The sequence below is a fragment of the Glycine max genome, chromosome 5 (assembly GCF_000004515.6).
Source record: "Glycine max cultivar Williams 82 chromosome 5, Glycine_max_v4.0, whole genome shotgun sequence".
NCBI classification, from domain to species: Eukaryota; Viridiplantae; Streptophyta; class Magnoliopsida; order Fabales; family Fabaceae; genus Glycine; species Glycine max.
This window is the reverse complement of record NC_038241.2, coordinates 8087429-8111222: the sequence shown is the minus strand read 5'-3', so window position 1 is coordinate 8111222 and position 23794 is coordinate 8087429. Positions and strand designations below refer to the sequence as shown.

Sequence of the window (23794 nt, the reverse complement as noted above, 5' to 3'; positions counted from 1 at the left end):
ATGTATTGGAATTTTTGTAGAAGTCATGCACAAATTGTAGCAAAATCTAACTTCTCTAAGTGAAAGTGTGCCTAGAAACGCAAATAACAAATAAGACTTGCATAACCGGAATGGCAAATTGGCTTAATGTATAGAGTACACCCTAACCTTGAGATACAAACAATTTTGGCTTATAATCGGTAATCACCAAAGGAAGGGTATGCTTACAAACGCCAATTCTCAGCAACAAAATGGATAAAAGCAAGAATACATTGTTTTGATTAACTTCCTTCAGAAGTTTTTTCTTATAATGTGTAGCAAATTTGTTGTAACAAATTTGTCAAGAAATCTGCATTATTGTGTATTTCTTATTTTTGATCTGTAACATACAAATGCAAGTAACATTTCAGGAAGATGTACAATTTCAGACAAGATTAATACATGATATAGGCTGCCTGTTCTGTTAAATTAAAAGTTTTGCAAATGAAACACTACTTTGTATCTGCCATGGATACAAAATGACAGCCTAGGTTAATCTAAATGCCTTCAATTGACTAGTTCAAATTTGCCTCTGAAAATTGAGAGGTCAAACTCTAGCATCTTTTGTCCATCTCTTTAAGATGTACTGGGATGGAACTATCCTTATGTTCCTATAGTCAAGAACTTTTAATGCATGGCAGCATAAGATTCCCACATACTCAAATTTCATACAGCAGCAACTGATTGTCTTGTTAGAAGAATCAAAAGTAACCGAATACTCTCGTACCTGTTCATATATGCTAACTTTATAATTATACAATGATCCACTCTCAGTGCAATGCTTTATCACTAGATTCAAACATGCTTCATATTCTTTCTGAAATAACTCAAATATCTTAGGTGTGTATGGAGCACTTGCATGCTTTAACGTAATGATATCCCCCATCAGCGGTGGCATATGCTGGCTCATGTCATAATTGGCTTCTAATTCCCTGTAGTGCCAATCAGTAACAACCTTAACAAGATACTTCAAAAGTGGAAGAATGTCTGTGCCATGCTTTAGGTACTTTTTCAGGTTGCCAGTAAGATTTTCTCTCAGTAGCATGCTTACCATGTCAGCACAAAAAAACTGTCTTCCATATGCTATGGCCCATCTATCTCTGCTGCCATATATTTGTTGCAACCATTCATTTTGCCACAGATCATACTTGTCCAGGAGAGCATTCCATGCATTAACAAAATAATCCTCCTCCTCATTATCAAAGAAGCAGCTTCTCAAATCATTTACAAAAGAACCAGATCTAACAGAAACATGACTCAGCTGTTTGAGGGCATCTTGATAGACATGCCATACACAAACTCGATGATTTGTTTGAGGTGATATGGAATTGATTGCTTCAGCTGTTATTATGTCTAGATCTGTAAGGATTGTCTTTGGCTTGCGTCCAGACATTGCCTCAATGAAAACTCGAAACAGCCACTTCAAAGATTCTACAGATTCATTATAAAGAAGTGCTGCCCCAAAGATAGTCATTTGCTGGTGATTATTTATACCAAGGAACGGAACAAATGGCCGGAAGTCCTTATAATATTTATAACTACTATCAAAACAAATAACATCACCAAAATCACCGTAGTCTACCATCATCTTTGTATCAGCCCAAAATATATTAGTTATTTGATCATCAGCATCAAGCTGGAAAGCATAAAAGAAAGAAGGATTCTTTGATTGCTTGATTTGGAAGTGATGTTTAATCTTTTCAATTTCTCCCTCTTTCATTTTGCTTGTACATTTGAAAGGTAGTTTGTATTCATGACCCATGGGATCACAATCCATATCAACAAAGCCTTCAATAGCCTTGCAATTGGATTCAGAGGTTGACGTGGGCAGCACATTAGATCCATCTGCAATGTTCTTTTCAACTTGAGTTGTAGCTAGCTTCTTTTGTGATCTTAACATGTGCACTCTACATGCAGCAACAAGCTCATGATTATGCTTTTCTTCAAAGTGAGTAATATGATATCTACCATCAGGTTGTCGAGAAATTACCAGTTGTGCTAAACATCCAATTCTAGTATCCTTTCGAGGTCTCTTTACATTTGTATCCTGTTTGTCTTTATGCCGAAAACCTTCTCTGAAGCAAGTAAATCGTCTAGATGCCACAGCACCATCAACTTTACTCCTATTTACATAATCTTTTCTTACACTGAAACCTACATGTCCAGCATATGTATTATAAAATTCATATGCATGCTCCTCTGAGTCAAATCCCATTCCCAGTTTTGGTACCCCATCCAACCCTGACTTGGTTAAGTTTGCTTCAACAGCTTGAGCAAAAGTCAATCTTTTCTGTGATTGTAACATATGAGCAGTACAGGGTGTTACTAACTCGTGATTGTGCTCAGTTTCAAAATTAATGACACAAAACTTTCCATTCGGCTGACGAGAAATAGTCATGTGTGCCAAACAACCAGTTCTTGTTTCCTGCTTCAATTTCCTCAAGTATGTACCATTTTTGCTAGGACGATAACCCTGTCTATGGCAGGTGTATCTTCTGGACACCACTGCACCATTTATCCTACTTTTGTTGACAAAATCCTTTCTTATGCTGAAACCGTTGAGGACAGCATACTCGCTATAACATTTGTAAGCAGTGTCTTCTGATTCAAACTCCATGCCAATCTTGGGTGCCACACATATTTCCTCCTCATTTTTTACATCAGTACTAGTCATTGTAACAAAGGTAGCACAGGGGTTCTCAGTCTCACACAACTGTCCACTACTGACGTTAGTAGGAAATTTGTCAACATGGAAAATATTTGATGTCTGGCATTCATCATTAATTTCCATGTGACTATTGTCAACAGGACAAACATTTGGACTGGTACACTCATTCTCGGTGTCAATGACCTTGTTAGTGTCTGAGACGGAGAAATCACTGTGGTTTTGAGTCTGACTCTCCTGCCCCATATCAATCACCACCTCAGGGGATATTGGACATTCATTTTCTGCATCTTCCAGGGGGTGCCTTTTTATATCAGGTTCAGTATCCTGCATCGACCTATGTTCAAAATATATCAAAAGAAAACAAGGGGAGGAAAGCATACAGCAACAACAGCAGACAATCTGCATTATATACACATAACGTGTTTGGGGTGGTGCTGAGGTGGGCCAAAATCAATTTTGATTTTACAGTGAATGGGAAGCAACACATTGTTGCTATGGAAAAATCACATTTTTACATGGTTTTGGGATATCCCTCCATGATTTTGAAGGTATCCAAACACACCATAAGTACAGTTGAAAAAAAAAAAGAAATTTCTAATTATATCAAAACCTAACATGATATACCATGTCTCTGCTACAGGTTATGAAGGAAATATATGCTTTAAAATTGAAAATCATAGCTATCAATCCTGGATAGCAGTGAGTAGCAGCCAACCCCGAAAACACCATGGTGGGATAACCACTACAGCAATATTATAGGTATGAGATACAAAATATTATATTATACATATACAAATACTCAATTTTAAAACATCTAAAATTTAAGACAATTTAACACTACACCAAAAATTGAAGACATCCTAAAGAGAACACAGAGAAGAACAAAGATGAAAGACATGTGAAAGGCCAAAGAAACTCAGCCTCAAATAAAGAACATAGCACTGTCTCAGTGAGAGAACAGAGCATTGCTGCAGAAGTCATGGGTTGGCTGGAAACCAAAGAACATCACAAAGAATGTCAGAGATGGCACTGAAAAGAGCAGTGCGTGGGTGGTTCATTTGTCTAAAGAGCTTATGTGATTCAATGAAGAATGGAGCTTTCATTTCAAACCCTTTGATTCAATTAAGGGGAGTGAAAAGCAGTGCGTGGGTGGTTCATTCGTCTAAAAATAGTATCCCTTTAATTGAATCAAAGGGTTTGATCATTTGTATGGTTGTTTGGCACACATGACTATTTCAAAAATTGTAACCTTATTTAAATTCCCTAAAACTAGGTGGGGACACTTGTACGGTTGTTATTGATAGCAACAAGGTTATAAATTGTATCCCTCATTTGGTATGATCATCAATGGAAAATATCAGTGTTTATCTTTTATCTTCTCTTTAGCTTTAATGATAGTTTTCTCTAGTTTCAGAGCATCCTAGTTGTAGCACTCTAACAATGGTGCCTTCATCAGCTTACTCCCCTCCCACACCATCAACCACCACCCACAACACCCATTATACAATACAGTCAACAAACCTTTGTGGACATGTCTTGCTTGTCCACGAAAATGAGCTAAAACATTTTTCCCTTCCATCGTGGATTCTAAACCCTCCAATTCTCTTATGCTTACAAACTGCAGATCCACAACCATCCTCATTCCTCAAGCTGTGTCTCTCCAGCCTTATCTTCCTTCACTACAGGTCCCCATCAACACCAAACATTGTCCGATCTTGGCCTTTCAAAACGGTTTCATCTCCACTGTTCATCCATCCCACATCATTTTCCAAAATTCAACCGGCAACAACACATGTTCAAATCCCACCTGCAAATACAATCCTCTCACCCTTGGATAAAACCTGCTCGTGGTCACTACAAGACATGGGTCAGCTCCGGTCAACATCATGTGACCCAACCCAACTTTTGACAACACAGCTGGTGATGGTGTTTTTGAAATCCAAACAATTCCCTATGCAAATTCCAACCGTTCATAACATTATCAAAACCAACCCGCACGCCCACAATGCCACGTATTTCCACCTTATTGCCCCAACATCAAATCCATAATGAGGCTATATGATGTTGACACTAGGAATTATTATTATCCATTGATTGACATCATTTAAGGCTATATAAGTGTATTCCTCTTTACCTATTAGGATCAATGGGAAATATCATTGTTTATTTTTTATCTTCTTTTTAACTTTAATGGTAGTTTTCTCGAGTTTTACAATAGCCTACTTGTAGCACTCTATCACATTCCAAGCTATAATCTAAACTATTGTTATTCCATTCTGTTCCTTCATTCCATCCCTTTTCATAATCTACTAATCATAGCCATAAAGTTCAAATTAGATTCCCATTATTGTAAATCTTTTTTACACCATTACCTAATGATGTTTTGACAATATTGCAATACAAAGTAAAATTCTGGAACTATAGACAAATAGTGGATCAAAATGATATAAGCTCACTCTAATTGAGGAAATCAAACCAAAAACCATGAGGGAAAGAGTTACACAATGGCGGAGCTGAATACTTGCATTACCCACTCTCTCAAAACTCAGTTAAGTTCATTCCACAAACCATTAGCCACATCATAAACAGACCCAAAACAAATGCAGAGGACTTGAATCAATCACTTAATGTGCACAGGAGTGAGAGAACAAAGTCTTAGGTTAGGGTTAGGGTTATCAAATGCATATATATACAGATAGCAATTAACAAAATCAGTAATCACTCAAGGAATTTGACAATAGATAAATTTACAGGACGAAAAACGAGTGAATCACAGAAAAGAACAAAAGGGAAAGATCAAATTAAGTTAATTGGCACTAAATGAGGTTAAATCAAATTGTTATAGTAATAAATAGCATTGGTTTCTGAGTTAATAATCAAGTGCTTGGTACAGAAAATTAAGAAGCATAAAAGAGGAGGCATAGAGAGTGTGAAAGAAATTGGAACCTGGAAGCTGAGGAGAATCGGAAAGAACCGCAGAAATTTTAATTGGGCTTTAAATAATTCGGAGCTGTTCGTTCGGTCACACACACGAAACGAAACGGAGAAAGCGGACAATTCTCATCTCTGCAGTTTGTTATTTACAAAGGACGTCAGGAGTATACTGTAGAAGTTTTTTTTTTAGCTAACAAGTAATCATTGTAGAAGTTAGTATTAGTTTTTATTTATTTATATATATTAATTGTTAGTTTGTAAGTTTTGTAATAGCAGGAGAAGATATCAAACCAATCATATTTTCCTTCTTTCTTTTATTAGACACTCAAACCACCTTATATCTCTGGTTAGTATTAGTGTATCAGGTTTGGCATTAATTTTTTATTTTACTACTACTTTCATCCATAAATATAAGATTATTTCCGTCATTTGCATTAATTACTTTTTGATTAAAATATTTTTAATTACTTTTTAATAAGTACATTCTTTCTCTTATAAAGATTGAAAAAGAATACTAATGCACACTAATTAAGTGGAAAGTAATAAATTGAAAAGAGAGATGATGAGTCTAGATAATATTAAGGGTAATTTAAAAAAAAATAATATAAATTGTTAACTAATATTATTAACTAACTTTCTTAAAGGGTGTGAATTAGTTAAAAAAATATTATAATTTAGGAATATAGGTAGTAACTTATATATTTAAGATTTTATAAGACTCAGATTAATTACTATATAAGAATTAAAAATAAATAATTTAGTTAATTATTAAAATTATCAACAATTATATAATTTTTTGAGAGTTATTTTAAAATCCAGACTAATCCGATCTGTCGCACTAACTCGACCATGACCTCGAAGATTTGGCTGGGTCAAGTTTACACTTAAACTGGTGACCCATTGATCAATCAAGATAGCAAAGGTATATTCATTCATCAACAAAAATACACTAAAGAACTTCTAAGAATGTTTAAAATGGAAGGTGCTACACCAATGAAAACCCCATGCATGCTTCCAATCCTCTGAGTAAAGACCAATAAGGTAAACCAGTAGATCAAATGATCTACAGAGGTATGATTGGACCACTTTTGTATCTGTCTGTTAGCAGACATAATATTATGTATAGTGTATGTTTGTGTCCTAGATTTCAGTCTAATCCTCGAGAGTCACATCTCAAAGTTGTTAAGAAAATTTTACAATATCCAGTAGGCACTACTAATCAAAGTTTGTTCTATGAGAAAAATAAGATTTCAGGTTAGTAAGATATTGTGATGTAGATTATGCAAGAGACAAAGTTGAATGAAAAAGTATTGGTGGTTGTCATTATCTTGGACCTTGTCTACTATCATGGACAAGTAAGAAACAAATCTCCATCGCATTATTTATAGTTGAGGCTGAGTATGTGTTTGTTGCATGTTGTTGTTCACAATTGTTATGGGTAAAATATCAATTAGAAGATTACTCTAGTATTGAGAATAATATAACAATATATTGTGACAAAACTAGTGCAATCATTCTGTTTAAAAATCCAATACAACATTCAAAGGCTAAACATAATGAGATAAGATATCATTTCATTTGTGATTATATGCAACAAAGAGTTTTTAATATAAAATTTGTAGACATAGATCATCAATGGGTTGATATCTTTACCAAACCTTTGTTTGAAGATTGTTTCATCTATATTAGGGAACATTTAAATATGGTTAGTCTATCAGAATAATGATGTATGTCATATTGCTTTAGACGATGTCATCATCTTATAGTCCATCATTAATTTGTTTGGACTAAAATGCGTTCAAAGGTACACACAAAAGGGGGAGTGTGTTAACAAAGACAAAACTTTTCAATTTTCTTTTGAAAAACGTGTGTCGTCATTTTTTCACCATGATTAAGAAACAATTTTCAAGAATATTAAATGTGATTTGGACCATTATTGTTTATCTCTCTCATTTCAAAAACATATAAAATGCAAACGCGGGCAACCAGAGAAACTCTTTTGAAAAACTTGAACTCTCAAAAATCTCTTGTGCTTTTTGCTTACGTCTAGGAATTTGATTCTTCAAAAACTCTCTTTTCTCTTAAAAAGTTTGAATCTTTGTAAACAATGGCCCCTGAGAAAAGCGAAATTGTTAGGGTTTCTAGTATCCACAATGTTGGAGATGCTAAGAAGGTCTTTCCAAAAGATTGGTTCATCCTTGGGAAATGGGTAAACTTTCAAAGTCTGATGGAAGAAGGCTTCATTGTCCAATGCCTTTTTGATTGTTTTGGCTGGACACCATTATTGGAGAAGTTCAATTCATGGCACTATGTGTTATATGCCCTATTCTGGAGAGCAGCAAGACAAGATGAAGTTAGCATTCGAGGAGCCGATAATGGAAGAGAGGTGATCATCTCGCTTAAGATTGTTGTTGCTGTGATTGGATGTCCAAAAGAGGATTTGGTCTTTAATAAAGATTAGGAGAAAGATATAACCTAGGACACGGTGGACATTATGATCTATGAAAAGCAATGTCTAGAATTATTTGATTAGAAGGCTTTGGTCAACTTCTTGAGGACTACAAACCTCACATACATGTACAAACTCATCCATAGCTTTTATGTTCAACATAATAATGCCTAGACTAGGATCAAGAGACAATGTAAGTGATAGAGACAGATTTTGCATGTATAAAGTGATGGTGGGCGAAAAGGTGAATCTACCTGAATTCATCTTCCTTTACTGGCTTCAAGCTTTCAAGGATACATTTCACGCAAAAGAATGGAAGAATTATGTTCCTTATGAGATGTTGTTCATTCAAATCATAAAGAACAATGGGGTAGACGTGTCTGTGTTGGAACCATCTATAAGTCCCTCACAACTTAAAGGTTTGACCTTTGTCAAAATAGGAGTAGCTTACAATTTCCTTGAATATGCTCAAAAGTATATCAAAAGAAAGGTCAAGAAGGAGGAACCACGATTTGGTGTTGAATAGACGGAAAAAGCTAAGGAGTTGCCAATAGATCTGGAGTCTTGAGCAGTGTTTCAACAAATACAAAGAGAGTAAGCTCAAGCTAGGCCAAAACCTTCTAAACCTAGCCAACCCAGACCCGAACTACTTATCAAAGGAAAAGACCTACCTCCACTATATGACGCCAAACCCTCAGATCAATCAAAGAAACCCAAGATGCAATTATCATCTGACCCCAAACCTGTAGACCTTCAGACCCTCAAACAACTCAAAAGAGGAAGGAACCAAACTCTAAGTCTAAACCTAAATCTCAGCCCCTACCAAAAAGACCAACCATAAAAATAAACACCCTCAACTTGCACCTATCTCACCACCCAAACCAACGTCACCATCCAACACCCAAGAATCTAAAGTTGAGATTCCTAATACCCTAACTCCTCAACCTTCACCCTCTTTGGCCTTTCCACCCCAAACTCCAAAACCTTCACCCAAACCAGCTTCTCCCTCCATGAGCAAGAAAGAATGCCTTGGCTAAGGCAACAAAGCAATCTTTGACTGAGTCGAGGAGGAAGGCCAAGATAGATAAAACTCTTAAGAGGAAGGATGCCTTGCAGGAAGAAGTTGGCATCATTGCATCTAGGAAAGCTATGCCCAGGGAAGAACATAAAAAGAAGTTGGCTGAAGATGCAAACCTGAAGACCTTTGCAGTAAAGGTCTCTGAAGAAATTCCAGAAGATGTTATTTTGGAATCTCTAAAGATTTTGTTTGTTGAAGAGGGGCAAAGAAAAACAGTTGAAGAGGCTACCATGGTTGATGTTGATGGTAAGCCAGTACCTAAGGAAGTAATTATAGAGTCCATCCAAGCATAGTCTAAACTTGAAGCTAAACAAGCTAAAATGGAAGAGCTTGAAAGGATTCAATCTATTATTGAACATAGAGCTAAATTATTTTCTACAAATGTTGCTGCAAGGAAAGCAGAAGTTAAGTGGTTCTCATTCTTGACGACTTGGACACAATGGAAAATGAAGCTCTTGAAGAAGCAATGGTCTACTTTGTTATTGAAGTTTCTCTTAATGAGTATGAGGACAACATAATTGAGACAGACCCTAGTGTTGAACCTGTCAGATCAAGGCCAATTTCTGAAGTTGATAAAAAACAAGTTGATGTTGTTTTGTTTGAAGTCGTGGATCAAGACAACATCAGACATTTTGAAGCTATCTATGGACCACCAGCATCTAATACTGTTGTAGACATACAAGCTGGCATGGAAATAAGGAAAATGTTGCAAGCAACTAAAGAACCTATCAGATTAATGACTCTTTTTGCCAAACTTGATCATCGTCTGACAAGGAAAGATCAATAGCATGTCATCGAATGGCTTCTTCCTTCAAGGTCACTACCTCCACCATCACCTACAAAGGATTCTACTGTTGAACCTGATGTAAACGACAGATTCTACCATGGCTTTAGAGGATATAGAGTGTTGGAATGACAAGCCTACAACAAATTTTAGAGAGACAAAGTTGACATTGGGACTCATAATCTTGATCCAGAAATGCAAAAGTTGGAGTTGGAAAGGCTCAAACTCCTTAAGCTCTAGAAGGAAGGTTTTCTAGGTATTGATCCTTTCTCTTATCAATCTTGGGACACCTTACTTGAAGAGGAAGACTTTTCTCTTGGAGTCTATGGAGAAAGAGAACCAGTATTCAAGATGTTCCCCCCATGACATATTGTGGCTCCTAATCCTAACAGTCTGATCTTCAAGCATTTGCCCATACTGAAAGATATATCCTTCTAGTGTAAGCATCTAGAGAAGTTGTGAGGTTGCATCTACTAACATGCCCTTCTCTACTCCCTTGGATTTACAACAAGTGGTGGGTTTTCTATGTACCTTCAATGTTGTTATTCCATAGGATCGGTCTAAGTCTGGAGAGAATTTTCAAACTGAAGACATCCAGAGGCTCCTAAAGAGATTATGACTTTCTAGACTAGGAGCAATCATGCTATGGCCCTAAGTCAAGAATGAAGCTATTTTCCTATAGAGAGAAGATCAAATCAAGGCAAGCTACTCTAGAGACTCACTTTCATATCGTTATTGATATGCATGTTATGTATCAGAAGATCAAATGCTACAAGGGTAAGGAATTACTGATTGAAGATGATGAAGATGTTGAGTTTATCAGATTGGTTAAAGCTCGACCTAGTCACCTATTCAAACATGAGCTTGAAGTTCTCAAACACAAGACTGACCTGACAACTCTGGAAGGATATGCCATGAAAAGGTTCTATAGGCTGCAAGAATGCTACTCTGGTTTGAAACCTAAGGAGAAGCCACTTATGGATGCCTATCATCATCAAGTTGGGCAATTCTATCAAACTCTGAACCACACTTGCCTCCCTCAAGAAACTCCCTTCAACATGATTTGTACATGGAAAAAGGATTTTATGTTGAGTCTGATCGCACCTTCTCTTTGGTGGTGACTTTTCCCTTCTCCAAATTCTTCTTCACACACCATGTGGATCCTATCATTGAAGAAGTTGAATCTAATGTTGAAGTTGATTCTGACTCCATGGTCGTTCTATTTATGATCCTTCACCCTTTTGTGCCTATGTTCATTTGCTTGAATTGGAGCTAGGTAGAACCAGAGAGTTACTTGCCTAGGCCTTGAAGGATCGCACTCTTGTTGAGAAGGAAGCTCATATATGGTCTTTGATTGGTGACTATTTCTATAAGAAAAGCCACTAGGTGGAAACCTCCTTGTCCTCCAACACCACCTGGTAGTGTTGTTCATCTTTCTTCTGATTCTGAGGATTCTAGTGATGAGTTTCTTAGGAAGCTTGGTGAAGAAGTTTCCAAATAGAACGGGGAGAAAAAGTAAAAGGTTGAAGCTCGACATCATCTGAGGGGGAGTAACAAAGTCTGAAGAGATCCATTTAGGGGGAGCTCTTATGGCTATTTCTTCCCTGAACATTTTATTCAATACTTAAAACACATCTTCTTGATGTGAAAATGTTTATATGAATAAAATGATATGTTTTCTGGTACCTGTTCAAACTTTACCTTAAAGTCTTACGATGCTTTACGATTTGTTTATCATATATATCATTTGCATCTAATAAGGCTAACTAATGTTTTAAATGATATATCTTATAAGTTTACCTTTATCTTTTAAATTATATTTGCTTGACATCATAAAAAAGGGAGAGTTGTTAAGTCAAAAGACATTTATGTCTTAAGATGAATCATGACCCCTTATTATTTTGATTAGATGTAAAAAAATACAAAGGTTAAAATCTCCGTCTTATGCGAAGTTTGCGTCTGATGTTTTAGATGATAAGCAAATAGAGTGATGACTGATACAACATTTTAGATGACATTTAAGACTTCATTGAATAGTGTCACAACCTACCCTTCGGCAGGAGGGTGAGGCGAAAATAAAAAGGTGCGTCTTCTCATGAAGAAAACCCGTGGAGTCCCTAGTGGAGTCGTCTATTGTCACAACCTACCCTTCGGCGGGAGGGCGAGGCTAAAATAAAATGGTGCATCTTCTAAAAAGGAAAACTCACGGGAGTCGCCACCAACGTTTATTCAAGGAAAGCGTTAGAAAAAACCAAAAAGAGGTCTGTGGATTTTGAAAATAAGGGTTCGGGAGTTGTTTGCACATGGAGAAGGTATTAGCACCCCACCCGCCCGTTACAAGGGACAACAATCTTTAATCGAGTGTGTAAAAACGTGACTTCAATATTCTTTATTTTCCCTTTTTATATTTTTTTTAAAATTTTTTTGGGGTTGACAAGGGTGTTGCCTCGCTCATACGTATCCTCGGGTGCGATGAGGAATTCAGACCTGCGTAGTTCTTTAAGTCTGAATGTTTGTATTTTAAATTAATTTTATGTTTTTGAAAGATTCATTTTAATTGCGAACAAAAAGTCGTTTAAGACATTGGACCTTGGAATGATGATTTAAATTTTGAAAAGCGGAGTGAATCGTTAAGGCGTTGGACCTTGAAACAATCTCAAGTGATATTTGATAAAAATAAGTTATTTATGAGTTGGTTTTATCTTCATTTTTGTTTATTAACTTTCAATCTCTTTAAAGACAACTTTACAACATTAGTGATTGGTTAAGATTGAACTTTACAAAGGAAAACAAGATTATCGATGATAGAAGGAGGAGATGAATATGCACAAAACAAGGGGAACCCCTAAGGGTGCCTAGATCACATTCAAATCTTAAAAACAAAACTAACCGATGATCGCAAAAAGAACACCGAACAAGGAACGATGTAGAGATTGATCACAGTCGCGATTCGGCAGCACTTCGACTTCGTTTCCTCTTCTTTCTCTCTTCTCTCAATTCCCTTAACTTCTGAACCTTGGAACCCTTTACTCAGCCTCCCTCATGCCTATTTATAGCAAAAGATGGCATTAGGGGTCATGGCAGCTCGCCTAGGCGAGCTCAACTCGCCCAGACGAGTTGATTACTTCACCCCTAAGCTAGCTATTTGGGGGCCCAGGCGAGCCAAAGGCTAGTCTGGGCGAGCCAGGGTTCAAAAAACCCCCTGAAATGATTCTTTTGCCCCCCCTTTCGGTATCTTTCACATTCTTGATCAAAATATCGAATGATCATCTGTTTCGCACTGTAACTGATGTTCAACACCATAAGTCGACTAACAAGGATCAAAAGATCAACAAACGATAGTCCCCGGATGAAATTAGGGTATGACAAATAGTATGTGTCTGAGAACTATTTTGCAAAAACATTCTCTTAGATTGTTGAATCCTATGAAGAATAAATGAAGCCAAGGTTTAAAATTCCTTAATCGCCATCAAAATAAAAGCTCTGTTGCACATGACCTGCTCTGACACGAAGGAAGTGATTACTTGTTGCAATACTCAACACATAAGCTTTGGAAAGTGGACTCTCTACATGAGAAAATGGCGTGCATTTAATGCAAGCATTAAAGGCCCCCAATGGCCACATTCATCAGACAAAGATTAAGTATAGAAATCTACCTGTTGTGAGACAACGAACACTTGAAGATGAAACCTATATAAACCAATAGCTTTGAAAACATAAAAAACACAATCTTCCACAAAAACATTCATTATTCTTTCTGCACAAAGCTTTCTATATATTCTTGTAAAGTTAGATAAAGCTCTTAAAAAATCTTGAACATATTGAGAGAAAAAGACTAAATGTTCATCATATATCCATCTGTAAGACAATTCTAGATTTTTTCTTTGTGCAAACTCAAACTACAAATCTGTAAGACTAAGTGTTGATTGTATATCTGTCTATAATCTCTTTGTGCTTGGTAAGACAAAGAATATTGGGTGTTAATCAAGCTTGAGACTTGATGTTTTTTGCTAATAATTAAACATAGTTTTAGTTGTAGAGACGAACCTGTATAACTTTATGTCTATAATCTGAATTTGTTGTTAGGCTTGTGCTTAATGTGTTTGTTTTTTTATTTTCTGATTGTGTTTTTCGTAAAATTTGATATGTGTTTTACACAATTTCTTCTTCACACAACAATGTTTGTTTGATTGCAAAAATGTTTTTTAGAAATTACTAAAATCATAATCCAACCTCCCTTCCTTGTGATATTTGCCTTTACAACATGACATGCAATTACCACTAAAGAGAAGAAAGTAAGGAATCCAAATAATGATTAAATTGGTGCATTTTAAATATGAAAAGGTGGGCACCTTTTGTTTCATCTGTGGACTTATGGGCCACAATGAAATTTTTTTCCCACAACTGTTTGATAAGGAAGAGGATGGAACAAGGGGTGGGCCGGGTGTGGAACTATGAGTGAACCTAAGGAGAATAAGGACTAGATGTGAGTAGGTGGATGAAGAGGGGCGGCGATGAATGGCATAATGAAGCAGGAGTTGGAGGGAGTCATTAGGAGGAGGTAGAGAAAAAGGCTCGTGAAAATGAAGGCAACTCGGAGGCTAATAATCAAAAGACAGCAGAAGGCAGTCACAACGTAGGGAAAACTTAGTAACCTAACTAAGGAAAGCCCCAAATTTGTTACCTTCTAATGATATGACTACAAACCCTTACCAGATGGTTGTCGCATTAGGATTAGAAACAAAAGATACGATTGGAGAGAATACAGAAGATGATAGAGCAAAAGACAAAAAGAGAAGGAGGAATGGGCCAAACTTCAACATGCCATATATGGAAGTGGGCCATGGGAACAAAGCAGAATATGCAGGTTATGAAAAATCAACAACCAACTCTACCCAACATTTTTTATTGATAGGTCTTTGTTTCAAGGCCTTCTAGGAGTTATGAAAATACCCAATTGGAACTACTAAAGGGCTCCAAAAAGTTATCAACATCTGCATTTCGAAGGAATAAGCAGGTTTTATTGTGGAAGATCCATCTTTGACAATGTCATCATTGCTAATGAGGTTCTGCACCACTTAAAATGCAAAGTGAAGGGAAAAAGAGGGAGATCGCATTGAAGATTGACATCAGTTAAGCATACAACTACATCGAATGAAGTTTTCTCAAGGAGATAATGGTCAAGTTCGTCTTTGATAACTTGTGGGTGAGTTGGATCATGTAGTGCGTCCAAACTGTCCAATACTTAGTGATAGTCGACAATGATCTTGCTGGTCCTAGTAACCTTGGCCAAGGGTTCTGAAAGAGGAACCCTTTGTCCCCTTTTCTACTCATTATTTGTGTTGAGGGTTTATAATCCCTTCTCAGAAAAAAAAAAAAAACAAAGCTTATAGGTGATGTGCATGGAGTGAAAATTTGTCGGGTATCCCCTTTTGTATCTCACCTTATGTTTGTAGATGATTGCTTCTTATTCTATAAGGCCTTTTTACAGGAATGTTTGCATGCTAGGAACATTCTGCTTGCTTATTGAAGTATTTCGGATCAAGCTCTCAAGCTTTAAAAGTCAAAGGTGCTATTTAGTAGAAATGTTGATGATGCCCTAAGAATCGATATTATGCGTAGCCTGGGTGTCCAAGAAGGGGTTGTGAATGGAAAGTACCTTGGGCTGCTATACGTGATAAGCAAAAATAACAAATTCACCTTCAGATATATAAGAGATAGATTGTGGAGAAGCCTTCAATGTTGGAAGTGCATTCCTTTGGCGAGTGCTGGCGGGGAGGTCTTAATAAAGGCGATAGCTCAAGCAATCCCCAACTATTGCATGAGAATCTATCTCTTTCCTCACTCACTTGCGAAAGAACTTCAAAAGATGATTAATTCTTTTTGGTGGGGGACGAAAAGAAGGGACCTCAAAGGCATTAACTGGCTATCTAGAAATTTGATGGATTGGGCTTCAAGAACCTCTATGGCTTCAATCTCTCTTTGCTAGGGAAAAGGGTTGCAAACTAATGAACACCTCAGATACTATGGTTTCAAGGATTTTAAAAGGCTAAATACTATCATTCCAAGGATTTTTAGACCCGAAAATTGGGAACAACCCATCTTACACATGGCGTAGCATATGTAATTCCCAGGTTCTACTAAAGGAGAACTTTAGATGGAAGATTGGAGATAGTTCCACCATTAATATTTGGAATGAACCATGGTTGCGGTCGGATGATGGGCCTCACACCTTAACAAATATTATTCCTGGCTACGAGCATCTCATAGTGAAAGATCTTATACACGAAGGTGAAAGGCCTGGAACAAAAATTTGATTCAAAAGCTTATAGGGGATCAATTAGCCAATGAGATTCTGAAAACTCCTCTCTATAAATTTATCACCGCTGATTCTTGGTATTGGTTTTATGATAAACGTGGTCTATATTCTATGAAGAGCGCCTATAGGGTCTTCATGAAGAATGTGATAGATGAGACCCCTTTGCTAGTGAGGACTAGTTTCAGATTTGGAATATGGAAGCTTCACCTAGAACAAAGCTATTCACATAGAGGATTTGCAGAGACATACCCCACCAGGATAAAACTTCGTTAAAAAGGTATGGATTGTCATACTCTCTGTCTCCACTGCACCTCTGGTTTGGAGTCTGTGTGGCGTGTTTTTTTTTTTGGTGTATATCTATGCAAGACACTTGGGACAAGATGGGCCTGGATTCTAAGTTGAAGCTTATTATTGAAACTGTCTACTTCATTAAAAAAGCAGTCATTGCAGCTCTGGCTATTCTAAACCCGGCCAAGGGAGCCTTGTTCGGTACCGCCCTTTAGGCTCTCTGGAGGAGCAGGAATGATAAGCTCTGGGAGAATAAACAGTTTTCAGCTTCTCACACTAGCTCTCGGGCTTCCTAATTCCTAGTGGATTGGAATGTTGCTAATGCTCTTAGGAGGCAATATCCATCTCACCATCATTTTGTGTCCCATACCAGATGGTGCATGTGTTCCAGAGATGGGCTATGTAAGATGTAACTTAAATGCTGTGTTTCTTGGCTTGGCAAATATTACTAGTTGGGGCTTCTGCTCAGAGACAAGAATGGAGCTTTTGTGTTGGCTGTCAGATTGGGATCAACCTTGTTTGCCAACTTCAGAAGGGAAAGCTTTAGGTCTCCTTATAGCTCTTAAGTGGTTGATGGATTGTGGTTTGGCCCATGTGGAATTTGAATCAGATTGTGAAGTGTTGGTGACAAGCACAATTCAAGACTTCTCAGCTGTTGGCGCTATTATTCGTCAATGTAAATACATTAAAAACACTATCATGAATGAAATTCCTTGATTTTTTTCCCTGTAAAAAAATGAAAAAAAAACATAAAATTATATGAAAAATGTATAATTAATTCTAATTATTAAAAGAAAATAATTTAATCGTTAAATTATCTTAAAATATTTAGATTAGGAAAAAAGAATACATATTAACAAATTTTAAAAAGATGCGTATAGGTAGTTTTAAAAAGAATACATATTAACACTTTGAGAAAAATATAATAATTATTTAAAAATAATCTACTCCTATATTATAAATTTGAATCGTTGTCTTGAATAAGAGCATTTTTTAGTTATTATCCAACTATGGCGTTTTTAGAAGTTTTCCTAAAATGAAAGCAAGTTTTGGAGTTATTACCATTTTCATTGAGCCACATGTCTTTTTCCAATATAATATTTTAAGAGTTTAATTTAATCTTTTTATTTTTTAAATATATTTTTATTTTTAATCTTAAATTTAATTTAACTTAAAAATTAGCTTTAAAATTTTATTTCTCAATTATCTCAAGTCGCTCTCATTTTAACTTCTTTGTATACTTAATTTTCATAACCATTTATGTGTTTTAATTTATTATTTTAATCTTTATTTATAAATTAAATTTCAATATTTTTAAAAATTTTATAAATATTAAAATATTATTGTACCTCAATAAAAAAATTTATTGTAAATCCAAAATATAATTTATTTATTTAAAAAATATTATGAATTTTAATTATAATATAATTTATATATTAAAAAATATTTATGCCTATTATAAATTTTAGTTATATAAAAATAAGTATAAATCACCAATCTTATCCTTGAATGTGTTTAGCGTTATCAAATTATATAAAATTAAAGAGTTATATTCATTTATGTTTGTAAATAACTTTTTTTTTATAAAAAATCTAGTATTCAATCAAGACTTTAAAAAAAATCATGTGATATTCAATTAATCAAGAGTATTATATTTTTTTAAAGGACAACAAAGTATTGCGTTGTTCGATTAAGATTTTTTACTTATAAAATGTCTTTTGATTCTGTAAAAAAAGTGCTTTGATATTAAAAAAATATAAATGTCGATGGGTGATTATTAACGTTAATTTTGATGAATTTATATGATCTTTTAATAGGATGTATAAATATCACACGCATCCAATGATTTCATTACAACCTTTCTGTATACTTAATATAATTTTATTATATTACATAACTTAAAAATTAGCTTAAAATTTTTATTTCTCAATTATCTCAAGTCGCTCTCATTTTAACTTCTTTGTATACTTAATTTTCATAACCATTTATGTGTTTTAATTTATTATTTTAATCTTTATTTATAAATTAAATTTCAATATTTTTAAAAAAATTTATAAATATTAAAATATTCTTGTACCTCAATAAAAAAAATTTATTGTAAATCCAAAATATAATTTATTTATTTAAAAAATATTATGAATTTTAATTATAATATAATTTATATATTAAAAAATATTTATGCCTATTATAAATTTTAGTTATATAAAAATAAGTATAAATCATCAATCTTATCCTTGAAAGTGTTTAGCGTTATCAAATTATATAAAATTAAAGAGTTATATTCATTTATGTTTGTAAATAACTTTTTTTATAAAAAATCTGGTATTCAATCAAGACTTAAAAAAAATCATGTGATATTCAATTAATCAAGAGTATTATATTTTTTTTAAAAGGACAACAAAGTATTGCGTTGTTCGATTAAGATTTTTTACTTATAAAATGTCTTTTGATTCTGTAAAAAAAGTGCTTTGATGTTAAAAAAATATAAATGTCGATGGGTGATTCTTAACGTTAATTTTGATGAATTTATATGATCTTTTAATAGGATGTATAAATATCACATGCATCCAATGATTTCATTACAACCCTTGTGGCTTTCCTAAACCCACATTCTTTATTCTTTTTTGTCACTTGTCAAACTTTTTTTTTTCCATCACAAATAATTACTTCTCTATTTGTTGAAGGTGGCCCTGGTGATGATACAATACTTGATCATCCCTTTCTTCCAATCCTACACATCTATGCAATTGAACCACCATACGAATCTTCATGGATCTCCAATATTACTAGTTTATAATGATCATAATTTTTAACCTATTGTTTAAATTTAAGTGAGAAGTTCTTCATGCATGTATGTATGAAGCTGAAATCAATTAGTTACTGAAAGATTATAAAAATTGTATTGGTTTTAATTTTATTTATTCAAATTTTATCATTTCTTTGTTTCTTTTTCATTGACTACTATAATTTTGAACTTTTTTTTTGGTTTTTCTTATTATCTGACTCTAAAGAAATTAAACAATGTTTATTGTTAATTTTTAAACAAAATTTTCTTTTATTAGTCCTTAACCCATATATACATATCAGTGAGCACATATATCAATTAATATGTAATTGTGTTAAATATTCGAAGAAAAAAAGTTTAATTTAAAAAAAAATCAACATTCACATTCATTTTCAATATTAGCTAAAGGTTATGTTTTGCTATCAATGTCAGTAAAACAAAATTCTCAAGAGACAAAATATTCACATATATATCTTGCCACCAACCTTATTCACAACCCTAGCTAATCATAGATTAGAAGTTGCAATGTGACAGGTTTACACAAGTAAAGACTCAATATAAAAAGTCAGATTTTCCATTACTTGATCTTTATGAGGAAATGCCTTTCTATGATATTCACCAGATTCAGTGCAATCAAAATGGTGTTGCAAATGAGTGTGTTTTGTAATATGAGATGATGTCACGTAAAAACCTCTTATTCATTTTTTTTCACATTAAATATAATTAATCAGATTTTATTTATTTTTATTTAAAATCATAAATCAAGATTATAATTATGGCAATATTTTTTTTAATAAATCATGATAATAAATCATGATTATATATCTTCCTATTAAATGCAATAAAATAATTGAATTATATGTTGTTCCGTATATTTGATTTAGTTACACTGATTTAAAATGAGAATAATCATAATTGAATTAAAATGAATAAAATAAAAATATTCATTTTTTCCTTGAAAAAAAAGAGATGATTTTTTGATAAAAGATTGCTCAGTCAATATTTTTCATTGAGTGTCGGCATATAATATGAAATGTTACCAGCTTAACTTCTATTTTTTTAAGGTAAATTTATCTTTTTATTTTTTTTATTCTTTGGAAATAGAGCAAAAGTGAATCCAATAACATTAACATGGATTATTGTATTGTTCACGTTAAATTTGACTGATTTTGAATTGTATTCTTTTTATGAAATTAAGTGAAAAAAATTTGCACATAGCATTTAAGTTATTTCTATTTTTTTTAATAGAAATTTCTATGTGACAAAAATAATGTATCAAATCAATATTTAAGGAAAATATTATTTATTTTCTTTTATCCTTTGATCATTATTTATAAAAAAAATAAAAATATACTAAATCAACTTTTTTTAAAAGAAATGTAAGACAACATCAAAGTTTTAACCAAAACAACTAAGTCAATAATAACAATTTTTTAAAACATGCATGTATATAAAACTATATTTAAATACTTATTGATATATCTACTAATACATTTATTAAAATTAAAATTAAATAATTAATAATATATTAAAAATTTAAAATAACATAAAAAATACTTTTATAAATTATAAAATATGAATTATTATCCGTGCAAGATATGTGACACTAACCTATATAATGAAAAAAATACAGATGATTCTTGCAATCCTTATATATAACGGCAATCCTTATATATAACGAAAAGTCAGAGCAAAGGAACTTGAGTGATGAATTGAAATAACTTCTTTTAATAATTGTTTTGAAGAACAAACTACAGTTTAAATGTTTTGAAGAACAAGGCATCTACCATTTACTATCTAACTAAAAGACAACTTATCAGCCCCTTGCATATTATGGCTTGACCAAATAAGGCACGGGTAAAATAGGTGGACAAGCCACATTTCATTTCGTTGACAGACATATCCGAGCAGACCCGATGAATGGTGGCCCGGCGGGGGTTAAAGGAGGATGCATGGGGCTTTCCGTTAGCAGGGAGGTGGGGAGGTGCTATGGAAGGGGAGGTGGTATGATTTCGGCTGTTGATGTGACTATGCAGAGGAAGAAGATGGGAAAAGTTGTCTGCTTATTGTGGGAAGCAGAGGCGACGTGGTTCCGACTGGTGGTGGTGGCTTCGCAGAGGAAGAAGATGGAGAGGGTTGGTTGGGTATCATGATATTCAATTTCAGGAGAATGACATCGAGTTTGGAGTCCATGGAAGCTTGGGTTGCAGCGAAGCGAAGTTGAGTTGTAGTGAGTTTGGCCATGGCGGCCTCGAGTCGATGCAGGCTGGTGGAGGAAGGTTCGACTTCTGCCATTAGAAGGCGGCATGTTAGACCAATTGATAGGAACAAAGGACAATGGTGCCTTGATTTCGAGGACAAGGGTGATGAAATCCTACTCCCCAAGGACATTGGATAGAATACTCTAAGAAGATTGAGCCAAAGATTCAGAAGAATGTCTTAGGATTCTCATGAGCCTTAGGGTAAAATTTGGGCCCATGGGTTTTCTTTGTAAATATTAGAATAAGCTTTCCTTCTTTTGGGCTTTGTATTTTGACCATTTTAGGTTTGTAGGGTACCTTACAAATTAAGAACATCCCACTCTACAAGTTAAGGGTATCTTAGTAATATAGAGTTTTAGCCTTGCATTTCAGGGCATTTTGAGTAGTCTTTGTAGTAGAGACTTTTTTGTATTTTCATGTATTTTGGCATGAGGTGAGCTTAGCTATTATAGGGGTGTGTAGTTTGCCCCCTCTAGCTTCTCAAGGAATATGCTAAGATTCCTTTGGCATATTCTTAGAATATTCCTTTGGAATATTCTTGTGGCATATTCCTTTCCCATGTGCTAGAGTCATTCTTGTGACATCTAAAGGGAATATGTTAAAATGCCTTTGGCATATTCTTGGAATGCCTTTGGCATATCCTTGGAATATTCTTCTTAGATTCACATGAAATGAAAGTGAATTTCATTTAGTTAGTAACCTAGGCTATAAATAAAAAAAAGTATAACACTTGTCACAACTTTGATGAATGAAAGTCTTATGAGACACACTTCAAAGTTCAACTTCTCTCCCTTTTTTCCTTCAATTTTCCACGCCACTTTCTCTCTCTCATTCTCTTCCTCCATTGAAGCTTCCTCTCTAAGCTTCTTATCCAAGGCATTCTCTTGGTAGTGAAACTTCTCCTTCCATGGCTTATTCCCTAGTAGATGACGCCTCCTCTCACCTCTTCTCCTTTATCTTTCGTTTCAACTCCATGGTTGAAAATCACCATTAAAGAACCTTATTGAAGCTCAAAGATCCAGCCTCCATAGAAGCTTCTCAAGCAAGCTTCCATCAAAGGGACCTCATTCTACACTAAGCATTATAACTCAAATTCATCTCTCCCTTCTTTCATTCATTATAACTATATTTATACATATCATAGGGTCACTTTGTGAGATAACAAAATTGGAAAGCTTTAATTAATATGTTATATCTAACTTCCTACACTTATCATTTTATGCATATCCATCCAAATACGTGGGACGCTTGATGCTCCTTTTGGGCCTACTACTGCATCTTCTTCCTATCAACCAAACAAGATCGCTAGGAGAATATATGACATAACTTCATAGAGGAATGTTAAATGCTAATCACCTTTATTATAGAAAAATGGGATTGCACATAACATAAAACAATTACAATCATAGTATTCCATAGATATATACTAGGAAATTACATACCAAATAGCATTTTTATTAAGTGAAGAATTAAAATAACTATCCTTTTTCCTTGCATTTTGTTTAAAACTTATTGAAGATCAACCCACCAATAAAATATTTGACAGCAAATGAATTCCTTTTTGGAAGATCATGTACCAACTTACTATTTATAAATGTAATTGAAGTTGAATCCAAAGAAATTCAACCATTAAGTATAACCAACAGAATCATCCAACAAATATATCGAATTAAGGAACCACTTACATCAAAGAGCAAGTTTCTAAAACCACTTACATAATTTAATATTAATTTTTATAAGCAAATGAAAGTGGTAGCTTAATACATTTATTGGTGAGAATCAAACGAGTTCTTTTGCTAATTAATAGATTTTTCTTCTATAGGTAAATATAAAAATATAATAGATGTTAAAATATATTTACTATAAATTTTAATTATATAATTTATACATTAAAAAATAATTATAAACTTTCTCTATAAAAAATAAGTGTAAATCAACTATTTGTTTTTGAAAGTGTTAAGCCACATATTCCTTGTAAGGTGTATATGGTTGGAGAAAAATGTTAAAATTTTCACCATCATCATCATAAAAAGGCTTTCAATCAATAAGTGATAGACCGGTAAGAAAACATAATATGGTCGGTCATTATTAGAAAATAGGGTTTTAACATCGGTCATTAAGGACTTTCAACATCGGTTATTAACCGATATTGAAAGTAATACCGTTAACATCAATTTTAGAAAATCAATATTAATATAAAAATGACAACA

At 34.1% G+C, this 23794-nt stretch overlaps 1 protein-coding gene across 2 annotated transcripts; it reads right to left on the bottom strand.

Moving 5' to 3' along the window:
- Window positions 1-173: 173 nt before the first annotated feature.
- Window positions 174-5824, bottom strand: LOC102659753 (protein FAR1-RELATED SEQUENCE 7). 2 transcript variants are annotated; one of them, XM_006579628.4, is made up of 2 exons: window positions 5633-5824; window positions 174-3020 (listed from the first exon to the last, which is right to left on the bottom strand). In XM_006579628.4, the coding sequence occupies exon 2, from the start codon at window positions 3014-3016 to the stop codon at window positions 566-568; it is 2451 nt and encodes an 816-aa protein (XP_006579691.1). In that variant the 5' UTR covers window positions 3017-3020; window positions 5633-5824; the 3' UTR covers window positions 174-565. The 2 variants fall into 2 exon arrangements, with proteins under 2 accessions (XP_006579691.1, XP_006579692.1); XM_006579629.4 differs by having other exon boundaries at window positions 174-3010.
- Window positions 5825-23794: the final 17970 nt, after the last annotated feature.

Coding starts and splice junctions, on each gene's coding strand:
- LOC102659753 (XM_006579628.4), bottom strand. CDS start 3,016: ATGCAGGATACTGAACCTGATATAAAAAGGCACCCCCTGGAAGATGCA.